Source organism: Aquarana catesbeiana, linkage group LG10, assembly GCF_042186555.1.
Source record: "Aquarana catesbeiana isolate 2022-GZ linkage group LG10, ASM4218655v1, whole genome shotgun sequence".
NCBI lineage: Eukaryota > Metazoa > Chordata > Amphibia > Anura > Ranidae > Aquarana > Aquarana catesbeiana.
The window spans coordinates 4,176,206-4,194,507 of NC_133333.1; the positions used below are offsets into that span (position 1 = coordinate 4,176,206).

The window sequence follows — 18,302 nt, forward strand, 5'->3', positions numbered from 1 at the left end:
AGTACACAGACATGGACCACTGTTGTCCCTAAGAAAAGGCCGTGCCGCCATCACTGGAGTGCACTGAGACAGGAAGTGGCTGCAAAGAGGCTGCAGGAGACCAGCAGCACTGAGATGTAACAAAGGGAGAAAACTGTTAGAGAATTGATAGTGCACAGAGCAAACTAAACACCATCCAGTTAAGGGGGGGGGGGGGGGGTTACATCGATTTCAACGTGGAATTTCAGGAAAACCCTAACTACTCGTGACTGAACAGTATGTGAAAGTGCTGTGTAAGGTGTCGGCGATATATAAATACCTGTAATAAATAACAAACAAATTTTATTTGGTCCGGTAGATTAAAAAAAACCAAGTGATTTCAGCTAAATTCACAGTTATGTTGGGGGGGGCCCTGGAATGGAATGTTTGGCCCCCCTGATTGGTTACATTCAGTGTCTTCACCACAAGGAGTGCAAACGTTATAAAAGTGTGCTTTCTGTAATACAAAAATACTAATATAAAAAAGGTACAAAGTGTCCATGGCCCCTCATGGGGGGGGATGGGTGAAGAAGTCTCCGCCCCCCCAGCTCAGAAATGTGCGGGGGCCGTCCTTGTCTTCAGTGCTCACTCCAGCGTGGATCAATAACAAAAATAGAACGTAAGAAACTATTCAAGGTGGCTGGGGGAGGGGAAGCGGAACGTGAGACCCCTGGTACCTGCGATGTTATTTCCCTGAGAGCAGCGCCGCCGCCGTGTAGCGAGACGAGCAATGGCGCAGTTCCTGCTGGAGCTGTTCCTTCAGTGTGGAGATCTGTGGGATCGGAGAGAACACAAAATGTAACATTTCAGGTTTCTTTTTGGTTTTTACTGTTAACGTTCTCTCTGGGTTTTCCCAGCTCCGGCCAGAACTATCCTCCTCAGTCTCCCCCCCCCCCCCCCCTACAGGTGGCCCCCAGCTTTACCCCCCCCCCCTACAGGTGGCCCCCAGCTTTACCCCCCCCCTACAGGTGGCCCCCAGCTTTACCCCCCCCCTACAGGTGGCCCCCAGCTTTACCCCCCCTACAGGCGGCTCCCAGCTTTACCCCCCCCCCTACAGGCGGTTCCCAGCTTAACTCCCCCCCCCCCCTACAGGCAGCTCCCCGCTTTTACCCCCCCCCCCCCACAGGCGGCTCCCAGCTTTACGCCCCCTACAGGCGGCTCCCAGCTTTACCCCCCCCCCCTACAGGCGGCTCCCAGCTTTACCCCCCACTACAGGCAGCTCCCTGCTTTTACCCCCCCCCCCCTACAGGCGGCTCTCCGTTTTACCCCCCCCCCCCCTACAGGCAGCTCCCCGCTTTTACCCCAAGAGAAAGGAAGGCAGTCATATATACAAAGCACACAGAGACCGCTGCCCATTGGCCTCACCAACCGGTGAATGGACTCACCTGTTCCTCCAAGCCTTTGACCCGCTGGCGGTGTGCCCTCTCCCTGGCATCCAGAGTGCGCTCGGCCTGGATCTGAGCATTCCTCAGCCTCTCGATCTCCATCTGCAGCTCTTGGCGGTGCCGGGCCGCCGTCTCCATCAGAGTTTGAGAATGTGTCTGCTCCATGTCTGCGATCTGAGCCTGGAGAGGAAGGAGAGGTGATTATCGGGGTGTCCACAAAGGAAGACCGAGTCCCACTAGTCTAGAAGAGCAGGATGGTGATGAGCTAAGAGGAGGAGGATGAAGAGGAGGAGGGTGAAGAGGCTGTAAGTAGAAGACTATTGATCTGTGTAGAGAGAATCTCTAATATGAGTCTGAAGGAGCTCAGGACGTTCTAGAGCTGCATGCAGGGAGCAGGAAGATCGGCAAAGGGAGGGGGGGGGGGGTACCGCAGGATATGCCAAAAAATACAAATTTGACCTGGGGGAGCAGATGGAAGGCTGGGGGTGCAGATAGTAGAAGAAGACAGAATGAGAATAGCGATGGGGATAATTAGTAGCCATTGGGGTTCACATCACTGACCGGGGGGTGGGGAAAAATAGGGGGATCAGACTGTTGTGATATGGGGGCACAGGGAAGACTGTTTGTTTGTAGTGGACAGGAATCCATTAGAGGGGCTGACAGTTGGAATACACAGCTAGCAAGGAATGAAGAGACATAGCAAGAAATCATATGGTGAGAGTTAATGTGACAGTAATGGAGGAATGAGCAGTAATAATGGGGGTTCGGGAGACATCAATGGGTTGAGAAATGATTGCAGTACACAGGACAGTGATGGAGGATCAGTAATAGTAAAGATGTTCAGAAGACATAGTTGATGGCACAGGGGACAGTGATGGAGGATCAAAAGTGATGACATTCAGTATTCCGTAGATGGTGTACAGGGAAGGCAATGGAGAATCAATAGTATTAAATCACATCCAATAGCCATAGTTGGGGGCTGAAGTACAGGGGGACGGTGATGGAGGATCAGTAATGATGACGTTCAGTAGACCTAGTTGAGGAGCAGGTGGTTGAGGTAGAGGACACTGATAGAGGATCAGTAGTGATGACATTTGGTGAGCATAGTCAGGGGTTGGATAGTTGAGGTTCATGGGAATGGTAATGGAGGATCAGTAGTGATGACATTCGGTAGACACATTTGGGGGTTGGATGGTTGGGATACAGGAGAATGGTAATGGAGGATCAGTAGTGATGACATTTGGTGAGCATAGTCAGGGGTTGGATGGTTGAGGTTCATGGGAATGGTAATGGAGGATCAGTAGTGATGACATTCGGTAGACACATTTGGGGGTTGGATGGTTGGGATACAGGAGAATGGTAATGGAGGATCAGTAGTGATGACATTTGGTGAGCGTAGTCAGGGGTTGGATAGTTGAGGTTCATGGGAATGGTAATGAAGGATCAGTAGTGATGACATTCGGTAGACACATTTGGGGGTTGGATGGTTGGGATACAGGAGAATGGTAATGGAGGATCAGTAGTGATGACATTTGGTGAGCGTAGTCAGGGGTTGGATAGTTGAGGTTCATGGGAATGGTAATGGAGGATCAATAGTCATGACATTCAGTGGACACATTTGGGGGATGGATGGTTGGGGTACAGTGATGCCAGCTCGGTAGTGAGGACACTGGGTAGATATAGTTGGGAGTCAGATTGATGGGGTACAGGGAACGGTGATGGAGGATCAGTAGTATTAATGACATTCAAAAGACATAGCTGGGGCTTGGGTATGGGGGATGATGATAAGACTCAGTAGTGATGACTTTAACAGACATAATTGGGGGTCGAATGGTTGGGATACAAGGGATGGTAATGTAGGATCAGTACAGTAGACATAGTTGGGGTAAAGGGTGACAGTGATGGAAGATCAGTAGTAATGATGTTCGGTAACCATACTTGTGGTGAGATGGTTGGGGTTCAGGGGCAGGTGATGGAAGATCAGTAATGGTATCATTGACATTCTGTAGACACATTAGGACTCAGATGGTACATGGGACAATGATGGAGGGTTAACAGTATTAATGACATTTAGTAGACATAGTTGGGGTTGGAGAATCGGGGCACACAGAACAGTGAGGGGGAGGGGATCACTAATTCAGAAGCTGGGGTACACTGGCAGGGCAATCCTAGGCACCTAGTCTCCTATAACATTACTGGGCCACACTCACCAGACTGAACGTGATCTTGCGCCTAACCCTGTTTAACTGCATCTTCATGGGATAGCGGGGAAGGGGAGAAAGAATGCCATGAACCAACCAATAGGAAGACCGATCTCAGTCGCAGCCCCTGTCATTCTATCACCTACACAGGGGTTAAGGTGGTGACCTCAGAGGTCACTCTAGGACTCGGCTCTTCTCTCACCTCTAGTAGATGGACTTGTCTCTGTGCATCGGCCAACTCCTGTTCCACGGTGGTCAGCGAGCGATCCAAGCGACCCTTCTCTGCAGACAGCCGCAGCGTGTCCTCAGCCGTCTTCAGCTTCTCACGCTCCACCTATTGAAGGATAAACATTTTAATGTCCCCCAATAGTTTATTACTGTTATAGGCACCCTATGCCCCCCCCCCCACTCAATCCCCCAAGGCCACTACACAGACGCACCTCTCTAATCTTGTCCCCCCCTCACCTTGTCCAGTGTCTTCTTCAAGGCATTCTTGTCTTTCTCCATTCTCAGAGACGAGCGTTCCATCTCTCGCTTTTCTGCCTCCAACTGAACCAGTGTGCGTTGCAGCCCACCAAGGCGCTCTTGTAGTGCCTCCCTTTCCTCCTGCAGCTTCTGGAGGTTTCTCAGCGAGACGCCTTCGCTCTCCTGACGCTGTCGCAGGAGCTGGCGAGTGAGAGAAGTTAGGTGAGGCCCTCATACAGGATTTCATATCTCTAAGAGTGTCTTGCTTAAAGGAGAATCACATCAGATTATCCCAAACTGATTGGCTAGCTGATGACAAACACAGTTGCTCCTTCAGACACTTTTCCAAACGGCGGCCACTTACCTCCTGCATTTGTCGCACTTGCCCCTCCAGCTCCATCCGTTGAAGTTCTCCCTCGGCCACCTCATCCCGCAGCTCCTGATTTTGCTCGAGAAGGCCCGTGTTCTGCTTCTTGGCGTCTGACACAGCGACCCGTGCGGCTTCCAGACGTTCCTGAATGAGGAACCGCCAAATGAAAGTTTAGAACTGATCACCATTGGAAATGAAGCTGAAATTCATATACCTGGTGATAGAAGTGTACCGAGGTGGAGAAGGAACAAAATAGCTCCTCAGAGGACATGCTGGTTATTCTCCATAATGGAAGCTTCTCCCTCCCTTCCCTTCCCAATGTACTAAACACCCCATTATGATAAGTCACGTTCCTCCACACTGACCTGCAGGATGCGCCTCTCGTGCTCGCTGGAAGTCAGCAGCTTCTGCAGTTGTCCGATCTTCTCATGGGAGGAGCTAGAGGTGGAATTACATTCAGAGAGGGAGCTGGAAAGACTCTGGATCTTCTCCTTTAAGGAGGACTCGCTCTCCTGAACCTTCCCCAGAGTCGCATTCAGACGGTCTACACAGAGCTGCAGGGTACTCACTTTCCCCTCGCTGTCCGCCAACTAGAGACACAATGAAAATGGTTAGACGTGGATGCGGGAGACATCAGATCATACAATCAGTTCCTTATCATCTCGCTGGCAGTGTTTGAAGGAAGTAGTTACCTACCTTCACATATGGTGGAGCTGCCGCGTCCTCACAGTTTTGGGAGAACTTTTTTTTAAAGGATGAGTTCATCTAGGGTGGTATTTTAGGGTGGAACGTGTAACAGGTTCCAGCAGCTGCAGCCCCTTTCCCTCCCCAGTGACAGCGAGCGGGCACCTTCTCCGGGCGCCCGCTGTCAATGTTTGAAAATAACGTCTGTGTGTGGGGCTCTGCCCGCCTGAACGTATCATTCATTCATTCACAGTGCTCTGTGAATGTGAAACTACAATAACCGTCAGCCTATGTGGGTGCGGTTCCCAAAGTGTACACATGAGTTACTGAACCTTGAGTCCCCGTTCACACCGGTTGCGACTTGATAGGTCCAAACCGCATGACAAGTTCATTGCCCTATTATCAGCAATGGAACTGTTCAAAATCAGTGCGATGCCGAATTTGCGTTGCCGCACCAATTTGAATAATAAGTCCCTGCACTATTTTTGGGGATTTTAAGGTGCGGCTTGCAAAGACATCTCTGCATGAAGTCGCACAGATGTCAGCCAAGTCGCATCCAAAGTCGCACAAATTTCAGTTGGATTTGGTGTGAACGAGGGGGGGGGGGGGGGGGGGGCTGAAAGCAATAAGCAGTCAGTAGTTGTGTCAGTCAAAGAAGGTAAAGAGTTCTGTAGATATATAAGTAGGAAAATCTTCTCCAAGCAGAGAAGGCGCCCATCACCTACGGACACTAGCAAAAAAAAAAAAATGGAGTCTCACGGAGTGGGCGGGGTCATATAATACATTACGTGGTGGACCCAGCAAAGATTATGCCGGTGTCCAATCACCTGAAAAGTAGCGGCATATAAGCCATGGTCTATGAATCAATGCCCGAGTCATGTACTGTATGATTAAAGATAAAAGTTTTCTTATGTACATGAAAATTGGGGCCAAAAATTACTATATCCATCTTCTGATGTAACCTCCCCCTGGTGTTGAGAAGCAGCACTACACCAATTTAAAACATGCTCTTGACTGGGCCTCAGATGTGCGTCTGACAGTTGCAGATCTCCATATATTACAGCCGGTGTCTACATTTTCCTTGCCATTAGTATGTAGCACAGTTACCAATGATGAGGGAGGGGCCACAGGATCTAGATACACTTGGCGGGGCCCCCTGTCTGCACTCACTTGTCTCTGTAGTTTTTCTACCCGCTGCTGCAGTTCCTGTATTTCGACGTCTCGGTCACCCAGCACCAGCTTCACCCTCTGCAGCTCCCCCTCCAGGCCCCGGCGGGAAACCTCCAGTTTGGTGTTGCGGTTCTCAGCGGCGTCCAGCACCTCTTTCAGACGCCGCTTGTCACCGTCCAGCTTGGCCTCGTTGGCTTTTATTTTATTGAGTTTCTCCTGAGGGAGAAGAAAGGTTCAGGGGACAGAACAGACTTCTATTGTGACAGGTACTTTTTTTTATACATGTCCAAGGTTCTATATACCGTGTTTTCCCCTAAAAATAAGCCCTACCCCGAAAGTAAGACCTAGCCTGATTTTCGAGGGAGGGCTGCAATATAAGCCCTAGTAAAGTCCATGTAAAAATATATAATCCACTTTGTAAAAATATTCTATAATGTCCACTGTGTCTCCTTTTGTAACTTTGCTGCCAAAAAATACCTTATTTACAGCGCCGCTGGGCGATCACGTGACCCGCCAGAGAGCTTCTCTCCTCCCGGCTGACGTCAGCGGCCCCTCCCTCTGCAGCAGCCCCTCCCTCTGCAGTGCTGGGAGCGGGGCTGACGTCAACCAGCATCTCGGCCCCTCCCTCTGCAGTGCTCCGAGTGGGGAAAAAGAACTCCGGCGGATTATGTGAGCGCCCAGCGGCGCTGTAAATAAAGGTATCTTCGACAATAAGGTTACAAAAAGGAGACTCACTGGACATTATATATCATTTTTACAACAAGGATTACATATTTTTGTTTACTTTTGGGATAAAAGCTGTCACAATGATGATTCCTGAGCTGTAAGGGGGGAGAGAAGACGGGGGACATAGATAAAACCCCCACCCTCCCCCTGAAAATAAGCCCTAGTGTGTTTTTTCTAGTAGAAATTAATATAAGACCCGGTCTTTTTTTTCGGGGAAACGCGGTATCTGGCGCATTGTGTCCAGTTACACTGTCTGGGTGCCATGACCCGGCATATCGGTCAATCCCACCCTTCTCGGCTCTAATGGTTCCTCCACCCCCCCCCCCCCCCCCACACCTGACATACCTGGGCCGCCCTGTGCTCGTTCTCCGCTGTTTGCAGGCTGCGCTCCAAGCTGGCTGCTTTCTCAAGGGCCAACCTGCGCTCCCGCTCAGTGCGTCTCAGAGACTCCTCCTGCAGGATGAGTGTGGTCTGGGCATTGCTGAGCTTACAGTCCACGCCGCGCTTACCTGGACACGAAGAGAAGAGATTCATAAGCCTGTTAGAGCTCCAACCAAAGAGCCCCCCCAAGTCTATCTACCCCCCAGAGCTGCTCACCCTCCTCCATCTCTGACAGCACTTTCTGCAGCTGCTGAACTCGTGTAGTCGCCCCGTCTCGCTCAGCCTCAATCTCCACCAGCTGCCGGGACGCCGTTCCCAGCTGAGTACGCAGGTCATCCTATGGAATGAATCAATGTGTATAGAGAGAAGCTGAACATACAGAGGTGATCCTGGGCACACAATCTGAATGAAGTAAGTAGTCCTTACACTGTGCCCCACCCTTGCCCCACCCTTGCCCCCCTCACTCACCCTCTCTCTCTGAGTGTCCCGGAGTTCCTGCAGGAAGTCTTTCAGGGCGGTGCGGATGACCTCGGGGTCGATATCGGCTGACAGTTGCTCTCCTCGCGTAGGAGAGGTGGAGCGCTCCGGGGTGTGGCTGCGCTCCGGGCTGCCTGTACGGGGGATGGGGCTGCCTCGTCCATCAGTAGTTGTTGTGTATGTATTGTCAAATCCTGAGTGAAGAGAAGACGAGAATGAAAAGACCTACCTGTGCCGGCCTTGATGTGCCGACTCTCTGTGATGTCCACTTACCCTTTAGTGGGGAGAACACTCTGCGGGGTGAGCTACTGCGCCCCCTAACGGCCGGACTGGGTGTGCGTCCTGCTCGGCCAATCCCAAGAGTTCTCCTCAGAGCGGAGTGCAGGCTGCTGAGTTTATACTCCGTCTCCCTCTTCTGTCCTTCCAGGCGTGCCAGCTCCGCCTCCAGCCCGTGGACCCGCCCCTCGCTGGCGCTCAGCTTCAGGCTCAGCTGAGCCACTTCCTCCTGCGATGCCGCGACTTTAATCTCCAGATTGCGGGTGTTGTCCAGCAGTTTCTTCTCGTTGCCCCGAGCCTCCTCCAAGCTGCCCTGGAGTTCCTTTTCCCGCAGGCCAAAGTCGCTCTCCACCTCCGTCAGCTTCCTCTGCAGGGCGCTGAGCTGTGGAAGATCAAAGGAAGTGATGTCAGTGGCGGGATTAGGAGTTCCTGTCCAGCATATTCCTTTCCACTCCCACTTCCAACATATCCCCTTCTACATCCACATCACTTCCACCATATCCCCTTCCACATCCACTCCCAACATATCCCCTTCCACTTCCATTTCCACCATATCCACATCCACTCCCACTTCCAACATATCCCCTTCCACATTCACTTCCACTTCCAACATATCCCCTTCCACATCCAATCACACTTCCACCATATCCCCTTCCACGTCCACTTACGTATCCCCTTCCATGTCCACTTCCACCATATCCCCTTCCACGTCCACTTCCACCATATCCCCTTCCACGTCCACTTCCACCATATCCCCTTCCACATCCACTTCCACCATATCCCCTTCTACATCCACTCCCACTTCCAACATATCCCCTTCCACATCCACTCCCAACATATCCCCTTCCACTTCCACTCACACTTCCACCATATCCCCTTCCACGTCCACTTCCACCGTATCCCCTTCCACATCCACTCCCACTTCCAACATATCCCCTTCCACATCCACTCCCAACATATCCCCTTCCACTTCCACCATATCCCCTTCCACGTCCACTCCCACTTCCAACATATCCCCTTCCACATCCACTCCCAACATATCCCCTTCCACTTCCACCATATCCCCTTCCACATCCACTCACACTTCCACCATATCCCCTTCCACGTCCACTTCCACCGTATCCCCTTCCACATCCACTCCCACTTCCAACATATCCCTTTCCACGTCCACTCACACTTCCACCATATTCCCCTTCTACATCCACTCACACTTCCACCATATTCCTCTTCTACATCCACTCCCACTGTATCCCCTTCCACGTCCACTCCCACCATATCCCCCTTCCACATCCACTCCCACGTCCACTCACACTCCCACCATATCCCCCTTCCACATCCAGTCACACTTCCACCATATCCCCCTTCCACATCCACTTCCACCATATCCCCTTCCACGTCCACTCCCACTTCCACCATATCCCCTTCCACGTCCACTCACTTCCACCATATCCCCTTCCACGTCCACTCACACTTCCACCATATCCCCTTCCACGTCCACTCCCACTTCCACCATATCCCCTTCCACGTCCACTCACTTCCACCATATCCCCTTCCACGTCCACTCACACTTCCACCATATCCCCTTCCACGTCCACTCACACTTCCACCATATCCCCTTCCACGTCCACTCCCACTTCCAACATATCCCCCGTCCACTCCCACCGTATCCCCTTCCACTCCCACTTCCACGTCCACTCACACTTACCTCCTTCCTGGTGGCTTCCCGGGCACTTTCCGTCTCCACCAGCTTCTGCTTCAAGGAGAAATTGTCTTTGCGCAGATCTTCCTCTCGCTGCTCGCACATAGAAAGGCGCGCCTGCACCTCCGCCAAGTCTCGGCTGCGCTTTGTGCTCTCGTCATCCAGAACCTTCAGCTGTGAAGTGGTAGAGAGATTACAGAGGCTGCGATGATATGTGAGGCCGGACATACACGTAACAACCAATTTCTAAACATGAAAGTGAAAAAATCCTAAAACCTGAGTGATGAAGAAATAAATAAATAAAAAATAGATAATTCATAAATCACACCGCATAATTGCACGTCACCAATTGCACGTGGCGATGACTTTGGTGGCCATTACCCTGGTTGGGAAGTCACACTCAAGTATCAGGCTGCTAATTTATTCCTGGACCCACAATGACATCTTTCATTTCACATGTGGCGCACCCAGATGCACGAAACCCTCACCTGCCGCCGCAGATCCTGCAGTTCCCTCCGCGCCTCCAGGCGTGACCTCTCCACCTCTCGCAGGTTGCTGCGCAGATCTGTGGCCTCCTTCTCTGTGTCGGCTCTGGCCTCCTCCAGCACAGACAGCCTCTGCTCCTTCTCTTCGTTGGCGCGTTTCAGACTGTTGGTGCAACACAGGCAGCATAGTCAGTGCTTGTCAAGCTTGATAGATCAACCCCACCTAGTGCTGTGTTGTTAGGGAGATTTACCCCCCCCCCCCCCTCTATTTTAATATAATGCTCCTGGTGACCGTTGTCACTGGTAGTAAATACGATGAGACATCCAAAAGTTTACAGTTTTCAGCAGAACAGGGTTACGCGGTCATGTAACACTGTACACATTTGACATTTTTATCATTTTTTTTTCACATAAATAGAGTTTTCTTTTGGTGGAATTTAATCACTACGGTGTTTTTTGTTTTTTTTTAATAAATAAATGAAAAAATATCAAATTTTTTTTTTTAATTTTATTTTTTTTTCCTTTTTGGTTATAAGATTTTGCAAATAAATAATCTTTCTTCAGAAATTTAGGCAAAAATGTATTATTCTAAATTGTGTTGGGTGAAAAGAACCAAAATCAGTGTATACTATTTAGTCTGTAGAAAGTTATACCACAAACTATGGGATAAATATCTGATAATCTATCAATCCCGATGTACTGACGGCCGATCTCATTTCTTGAGGCCCTAAAATTCCAAGAAAGAACAAATACTCCCCAAATGATCCCTTTTTGGAAAGCAGACAGTCCAAGGTATTCAGTAAAAGGCATGGCGGGCTTTTTGAAGTTGTAACTTTTTTGTCACAATGTTTTGAAAAATAAAGACTTTTTTTTTTTTAAATAGTTTTATTTTTACAAACTGGTACCAGTGGAGTACAGCGTCATAATATAACTGGTGTGGCAGAGTGATCAGAGATACGGACTGGTGGCGGTATGTAAGAAAGAAAAAAATGATTATTGTTTGAACTAGATGGACTTGTGTCTTTTTTTCAAAAAAACTATGTAACTATATGATTATGTAAAAAAAAATAATCATTTTTTTCCCCAATTTTTTAAAATATTTTTTTCTTTTTTTTCTTTTCTATTTTACACACTGTGACCAGAGCAATACAATGTTACCACAGTAACTCTATACTACTCTGGGGGGGTGATCAGGATTTTTTTTTTTTTTTTACACACTATGATTGCTTATAGCAGTGAATTTCACTGTTATAAGCAAGCATTTTTACTGAATGAAATGGATTAATTCACTGTGTATTGTTGTGATTAGCTGTGATAGGCCACAGCTAATCACATGGTCTGTGATAGGCCACAGCTAATCACATGGTACAGATGGGCTGTGATTGGCCACAGCTAATCCCATGGTACAGATGGGCTTTGATTGGGCACAGCTAATCACATGGTACAGATGGGCTGCGATGGGCCACAGCTAATCACATGGTACAGATGGACTGTGATAGGCCACAGCTAATTACATGGTACAGATGGGCTGTGATTGGCCACAGCTAATTACATGGTACAGATGCGCTGTGATTGGCCCTGTCTGTCCCATGTGATCAATGTGAACAATCAGAGACCAACACAATAGTACACAATGAATTGCATGAATGAAAGCCATTCAATATTTGCAATTGTCATGTGATCTGCTGTGATTGGTCACAGCGATCACATGGTACTGGCAGCAGGCCTAGAACATGGATCTGTCATTCGCTGTTTCCGGTGGACAGTGGGTGACAGATCGCGCCGGAGCGCATCATGTGACGCCCGCATGAGGTGCTTTCTGATGAGGATATCCTACGAGGTCCACCAAGAACAATAGGGCTCCCGCTCTGGTGTCATTTTACAATGGTCTGGACAGGAAGCAGTTAAAACAAAGTGTGGGTCATATACGCAATGTTACAAGACATACCTAATTCGTTCGCTCTCCGCCCGGCGTACCGCTCCCCGCAGCTCCTCATTGGATCTCTGCAGCGCCTCCTTCTCTTTGGACTCATCACTGAGAGACCTACGCAGGTCCTGGGCCTCCTTCTTATGTCCCTCCGCCGCCTCGTGACTCTCACGCACCCGCCGGTGGGCCTCGATCAGCTCCCGCCGCACGGCGTCCCGGCCGTCTTCTACTACACAGAGCTGAGTCTTCAGTTCGTCCGCCTGAGAGAGAGAAGACAGAAAACGATCAGTCCTGGTCAGACCTCAGTGAATTCTGATTGGTTTGTACGAGTTACAAACTCGCAGAGATTCCTGAAAATTGGAAAGTAATGGAATGAAAAGTGACAGACGCAGTCAGGTGGGTTTTATAAGGAAGAACTCCGACCTCTCTATAGACTGAATTAACCTCACCTCACGCAGTGCCGCGTCCCGCTGTTTCCCCGTCTCTCGGATTTGCTCGTTGAGTCTCTTCAGCTCTCGATCAAGAGATGTCAGCGATTCCTCATACTTCTCCTGCAGACTCTTCACCTCGGAGCTCAGATTAATGATGGTGCTCTGTACATAAAACAATTGATGTATATCTATAGAATTAATAAATCTGAGAGAGATAAATGTTCAGATATAAGAATTTATTTCAATATGACAATCAGATAGAAGACCTTGTCAAAGAGCCAACACATTTCGGGGGGAGGCCGCCCCATTCACCAGGGCTTGAAGATGATAAACATTATATAGTGGACTAGACAGAAAATAAAGGAGGAGTATTTTAGTCAAGCAAGTGCAGAGCTGGCTAGCAGCTGGTTTGTGCAAAAAAACAACTGCAGACAAGATCTGCACTTAACTTCTTGGCGAAAAATCCCCCCCCCCCCCCCCCCATCTTCAAGCCTGATGAGGGGTTTGGTCTCTGGCCCCTGAAACTTGTTGGCTCTACAACAAGGGCTGATCTTATATTTGAATACATTTATATTTGAACAGGTAACTCTTGAGTGTGGTACTACCCTTCCATTTGCCTCCAGCATTTCTTTAGATCACACAAAGATCTACCAATAATACAATGGCCAAACACAATGAAATTGGATGTGGCCCGATCACATGGTGCAGGGGCTCGATCACATGGTGCACTGGTCCAATCACATGCTGCAAGGGCTCGATCACATGGTGCAGTGGGCTGGCCACTTGGTACATTGGTCTAATCATATAGTGCAGGGGCCCGATCGCTCTCTGCACTGGCCGGATCGCTCGGTGCACTGGCCTGATCGCTCGGTACATTGGCCTGATCACTCTGTGCACTGGCCTGATCCCTCGGTGCACTGGCCGGATCGCTCGGTGCACTGGCCGGATCACTCGGTGCACTGGCCTGATCACTCGGTGCACTGGCCTGATCACTCGGTGCACTGGCCTGGCCACATCCAGCTCAGCTAGGCACTAAATATTATGTAGGTGCTGTATAGGCGAGGAGGGTGGTATAAATAGTGAGCGAGTGGTAGTGAGCGCACACTGTGAGCGCACATTATGGAAGCCTCACCCGGTCCTGCTCCTGTCTGCTCTGGTGATCCCGTTTCTGGCGCTCCATCTCCAGGCTTAGTGCGGTCAGTGTGTGCTGCGTGTTGTTCAGCTTCTCACTCAGAGAGGCCTTTTCTGACTCCTTCAGGGACAGAGCCTGTGGGAGAGAGAGGGGGGAGGGGGGACACAAATTACACCAACAAATCCTCCAATCAGGGAACACAGGAGGCTACACGGAAGGAAGTGGGTTCTCTCTTTACATTAAAGCTGTAGTTTAACCTGCTTATGTTTTACCTCCCCCCCATCAACATGCTAATGACATATTACATAACTTATTTTACATCCAATCATGTCATCACCGGGTCTCTGTGCTTCTCTATGCAATTCAGACAGATCACGCCTGGTGGGAGGGGCCGGCAGGGTGCTGTACATAGCTTCCTAAAAACTTCCCAGCCCCCCCCCCGTCTCAGTACTCCTGATGCAAGCAGCGGGCGGGCTCCTGAGGGGAGTTACACAAATGTCACAATGCCTTGATGTCAGTCTGGAGGATGGGTGTTCCTAGGCAGGCTGTATTTACATTTAGACCTCCCTGGGTATTGCCCTACACGTGACGCTGAGCCTCCAGGATTGAAAAAACTGAAATCCAATGAATGAAAGGGGTGGGTCAAGGACGGTCAGGCTGGGGAGGAAAGCGCTAGATGATGCTGGACGTGGTGGTGGTGGCCCTGCTCACCTGCTGCTTCTCATTCTCGGCCTGTAAGAGGCTGTCATCGCGCTCCTGCTGCAGAGTTGCGATCTCATCGCTCATCTCCTCACGTTCCATCTCGTATTTGGCCAGCAGCTCTTCCCGCTCCTGCGTCAGGCGGTGGAACAACTGCTCCTTATCCGATTCCAGCTCCAGGCGCTGCGCTTCCTGCAATACATCAAATGTCACACATCCTGCAAAGCAGTATCAGGCCGGCCATGTGTGTCCTGTACAACACACTGACAACCTGTGAAGTCCCAGCATGCACCACTCCACCCATCCTCAGATCCCACTATGATCAATAAATGACATGACACTACAAGTCCCAGCATGCACCACTCCACCCATCCTCAGATCACACTATGATCAATAAATGACATGACACTACAAGTCCCAGCATGCACCACTCCACCCATCCTCAGGTCACACTATGATCAATAAATGCACACCTGATCCCAGCAGATAGAATGGGGGTGGGGGGTGGGGGGTTAAACCTTCTGACAGGGTTTTATTTCAGTGACCCTACTAGGCCTGTCTTCTTGTCTGGTCACCAGGACAGGAAGTGAATCTCACCAACAAACACCAGGAGAACACATGTAACACTTGTTTTGGATGGAGTAGGGGAGGGTCTGAAATCATTATTTTTTTACTGTCCGTGTCCCCACTAAGGTCCCCACTCCATCCTCACTTCCTGTGTGGCCCCCAGGACACCACTATCTCAGTATGGCCTGATCTGGAAGGTTGGGGAACATAAGAGGAAATAGAAACCTTCTCCCTCAGCATGCGTTCCATGTCCTCCTCATGAGCTTTGCGTTCGCTCTTCAGGGCAATGTGAGCTTCCTTCTCCGCCTGGACCAGCTGCAGGCTGAGGGCCTCCTTGTCCTTCTCCAGTTTAGTGACCTCGGCCTCCATTTGTCGGCGCAAAGAGACAATCTCCGCTGCAGGAAGAGAAAGTGCTGGTTACTGGTGGAGCACAAGAGCCTCTCCCCCCGATACACAAATATTATCTTATTCTTCTAGAAGGCAGAGACATTATTATCACACATAGGTAGGAGAACATACCGGTACATTCCATAACTTGGGGGTACAGGACAGGACACAGGCTTGATATTCATAGACCCTGAGATGTCTCCAAGCAATGAATGAGAAGGGTGACAACAAGGCCTACAGAAATGTGTCAGCAGGCCCAACAATAACGAGAGTGCTGCTACAAGAACCTCGTGGCTGAAGGCTGCATCTGCAGAGGTTTGGGCGTCCACCTGGTGGAACTTGGAGAAGGTTTGAACTGAAGACCAGGCGGCTGCCTTACAAAGAACAGAGAGAAGGACACCGCTCCAGGCAAACTCAAGTGCAGGATGGATCACAGGTGCAGACCTCGGCTCACCACCGTGGAAGACGAACAAGACAAGGAATTGGTTGCACACTGGAACTCCAACTTGACAATAAAGATGACATCGAGATAATTTGGAGTTCCAGTGTGCGACCAATTCCTTGTCTTGTTCGGCTGCCTTACAAAGCTGGACAACAAAGTCTTCATGTCAGACTGCCCAAAACATCCACCCTTCTGGTGGAGGATGTAATGGTGCTGAATGTGTTTTATCATTTTGAGTGTAAGCTCTTTAGATAAGTTGTCCTGTCCACCTAGCAATAGTGAATTTTGAATATGTGGATACAATAAAGTGATAAAATAATAAAAATATCCAATAAAAAGTGCTTCCTTCTTGTGCTTCAATAAACATAACAGTTTATAAAGGACCAGTTCATCAAATCAACGTGATGTGACATCCATATACCATAATCTTCAAAGTGAACCACTTCACCAATCATCACTGTGCTCTCAATGCCCTCACTTCAATTCTGCGGTATACAACGCATGTACAGACACATATCTCCACCGATATGGAATGCTGGGCTCCACTGTAGTCTTCCAATATGGCCTCCCTTACACCAGGGTACTCATATGAAGCCAAGGACAAAACAGGTACTGGTCCCTTTAAGAGCTCCTTATCATCTTGGAGATGGTTTATTCCCAGGCCATGTTAAAATAAAAGGGATATCCCTCAGGCTCCGCCCTACGTGTTACGTCACACACCACATGACTTCATCACATGGTGCATGACGTAGGGTAAAGCCTGAGGGACCGCGGTATCGAAGTGATGTCATATTAAGGAAGTTTGTAAACCCAGTAAATGCTTTTATCTGCTTTCTTCATGTAAGTGCAATTATTAATATATTAATAAAGTATTTTAAGCAGTATCACACTATTGTGGGTATCCCCTTTATTGTAAGAGACTATTATCATCCTATATATTACAGGTACTCTTTATTACACCTCTGCAGCTGTACAATCTCACAGCCTGAACTCTCATGTTACTCTGCAGATGCTGCTAAACCCACATAGCTGCCAACCCAATTCCTGGCAGCTTCGGTCCTGCAGCCTGCATTCTGCTCAGAATTGGATCTGTACCTTGCAGGGCCTCCTTAGCCAGCCGCAGACTCTGATTCTCGGCCTCCAGCTGCTCTTTGCGGGAGGTGACGTGGGTCAGTTGTTGCTGCACATCAAAGAGCGTCGTCTCCAGAGACTCCTTCTCTGTCCTGTGGAGGAGAAGAACAGAGCTCTATAGATGACGGAGGAGAAGAGGGTCAGAGCTCTATAGATGATAGGAGAAGAGGGACAGAGCTCTATAGATGACGGAGGAGAAGAGGGTCAGAGCTCTATAGATGATGGAGGAGAAGAGGGACAGAGCTCCATAGATGACGGAGGAGAAGAGGGACAGAGCTCTATAGATGACGGAGGAGAAGAGGGACAGAGCTCTATAGATGATAGGAGAAGAGGGTCAGAGCTCTATAGATGATGGAGAAGAAGAGGGACAGAGCTCTACAGATGATGGAGAAGAGGGACAGAGCTCTATAGATGACGGAGGAGAAGAGGGACAGAGCTCTATAGATGACGGAGGAGAAGAGGGTCAGAGCTCTATAGATGATAGGAGAAGAGGGACAGAGCTCTATAGATGACGGAGGAGAAGAGGGTCAGAGCTCTATAGATGATGGAGGAGAAGAGGGACAGAGCTCCATAGATGACGGAGGAGAAGAGGGACAGAGCTCTATAGATGACGGAGGAGAAGAGGGACAGAGCTCTATAGATGATAGGAGAAGAGGGTCAGAGCTCTATAGATGATGGAGAAGAAGAGGGACAGAGCTCTACAGATGATGGAGAAGAGGGACAGAGCTCTATAGATGACGGAGGAGAAGAGGGACAGAGCTCTATAGATGACGGAGGAGAAGAGGGACAGAGCTCTATAGATGACGGAGGAGAAGAGGGTCAGAGCTCTATAGATGATGGAGAAGAAGAGGGACAGAGCTCTACAGATGATGGAGAAGAGGGACAGAGCTCTATAGATGACGGAGGAGAAGAGGGACAGAGCTCTATAGATGACGGAGGAGAAGAGGGACAGAGCTCTATAGATGACGGAGGAGAAGAGGGACAGAGCTCTATAGATGACGGAGGAGAAGAGGGACAGAGCTCTATAGATGACGGAGGAGAAGAGGGACAGAGCTCTATAGATGACGGAGGAGAAGAGGGACAGAGCTCTATAGATGACGGAGGAGAGGAGGGACAGAGCTCTATAGATGACGGAGGAGAGGAGGGACAGAGCTCTATAGATGACGGAGGAGAAGAGGGATGAAGCTCTATAGATGACGGAGGAGAAGAGGGACAGAGCTCTATAGATGACGGAGGAGAAGAGGGACAG

General features: G+C 49.6%; 1 protein-coding gene across 2 annotated transcripts in view; it reads right to left on the reverse strand.

The window, feature by feature from the left end:
* Positions 1-304: 304 nt before the first annotated feature.
* Positions 305-18,302, reverse strand: part of CROCC (ciliary rootlet coiled-coil, rootletin) — a 62,888-nt gene continuing 44,890 nt past the window's right edge. For both annotated transcript variants that reach the window (XM_073601507.1, XM_073601506.1), the window contains exons 19-37: positions 17,018-17,145; positions 15,319-15,488; positions 14,539-14,718; positions 13,828-13,962; positions 12,714-12,857; positions 12,286-12,524; positions 10,341-10,500; positions 9,859-10,026; positions 8,151-8,535; positions 7,869-8,071; positions 7,617-7,737; positions 7,365-7,528; positions 6,294-6,509; positions 4,805-5,029; positions 4,434-4,583; positions 4,070-4,270; positions 3,807-3,938; positions 1,404-1,583; positions 305-790 (exon numbers count right to left, since the gene is read on the reverse strand). In XM_073601507.1, coding sequence (XP_073457608.1) covers positions 704-790; positions 1,404-1,583; positions 3,807-3,938; positions 4,070-4,270; positions 4,434-4,583; positions 4,805-5,029; positions 6,294-6,509; positions 7,365-7,528; positions 7,617-7,737; positions 7,869-8,071; positions 8,151-8,535; positions 9,859-10,026; positions 10,341-10,500; positions 12,286-12,524; positions 12,714-12,857; positions 13,828-13,962; positions 14,539-14,718; positions 15,319-15,488; positions 17,018-17,145 — 3,388 coding nt within the window. In that variant the 3' untranslated portion in view covers positions 305-703. The remainder of the gene's footprint in view (positions 791-1,403; positions 1,584-3,806; positions 3,939-4,069; positions 4,271-4,433; positions 4,584-4,804; positions 5,030-6,293; positions 6,510-7,364; positions 7,529-7,616; positions 7,738-7,868; positions 8,072-8,150; positions 8,536-9,858; positions 10,027-10,340; positions 10,501-12,285; positions 12,525-12,713; positions 12,858-13,827; positions 13,963-14,538; positions 14,719-15,318; positions 15,489-17,017; positions 17,146-18,302) is intronic.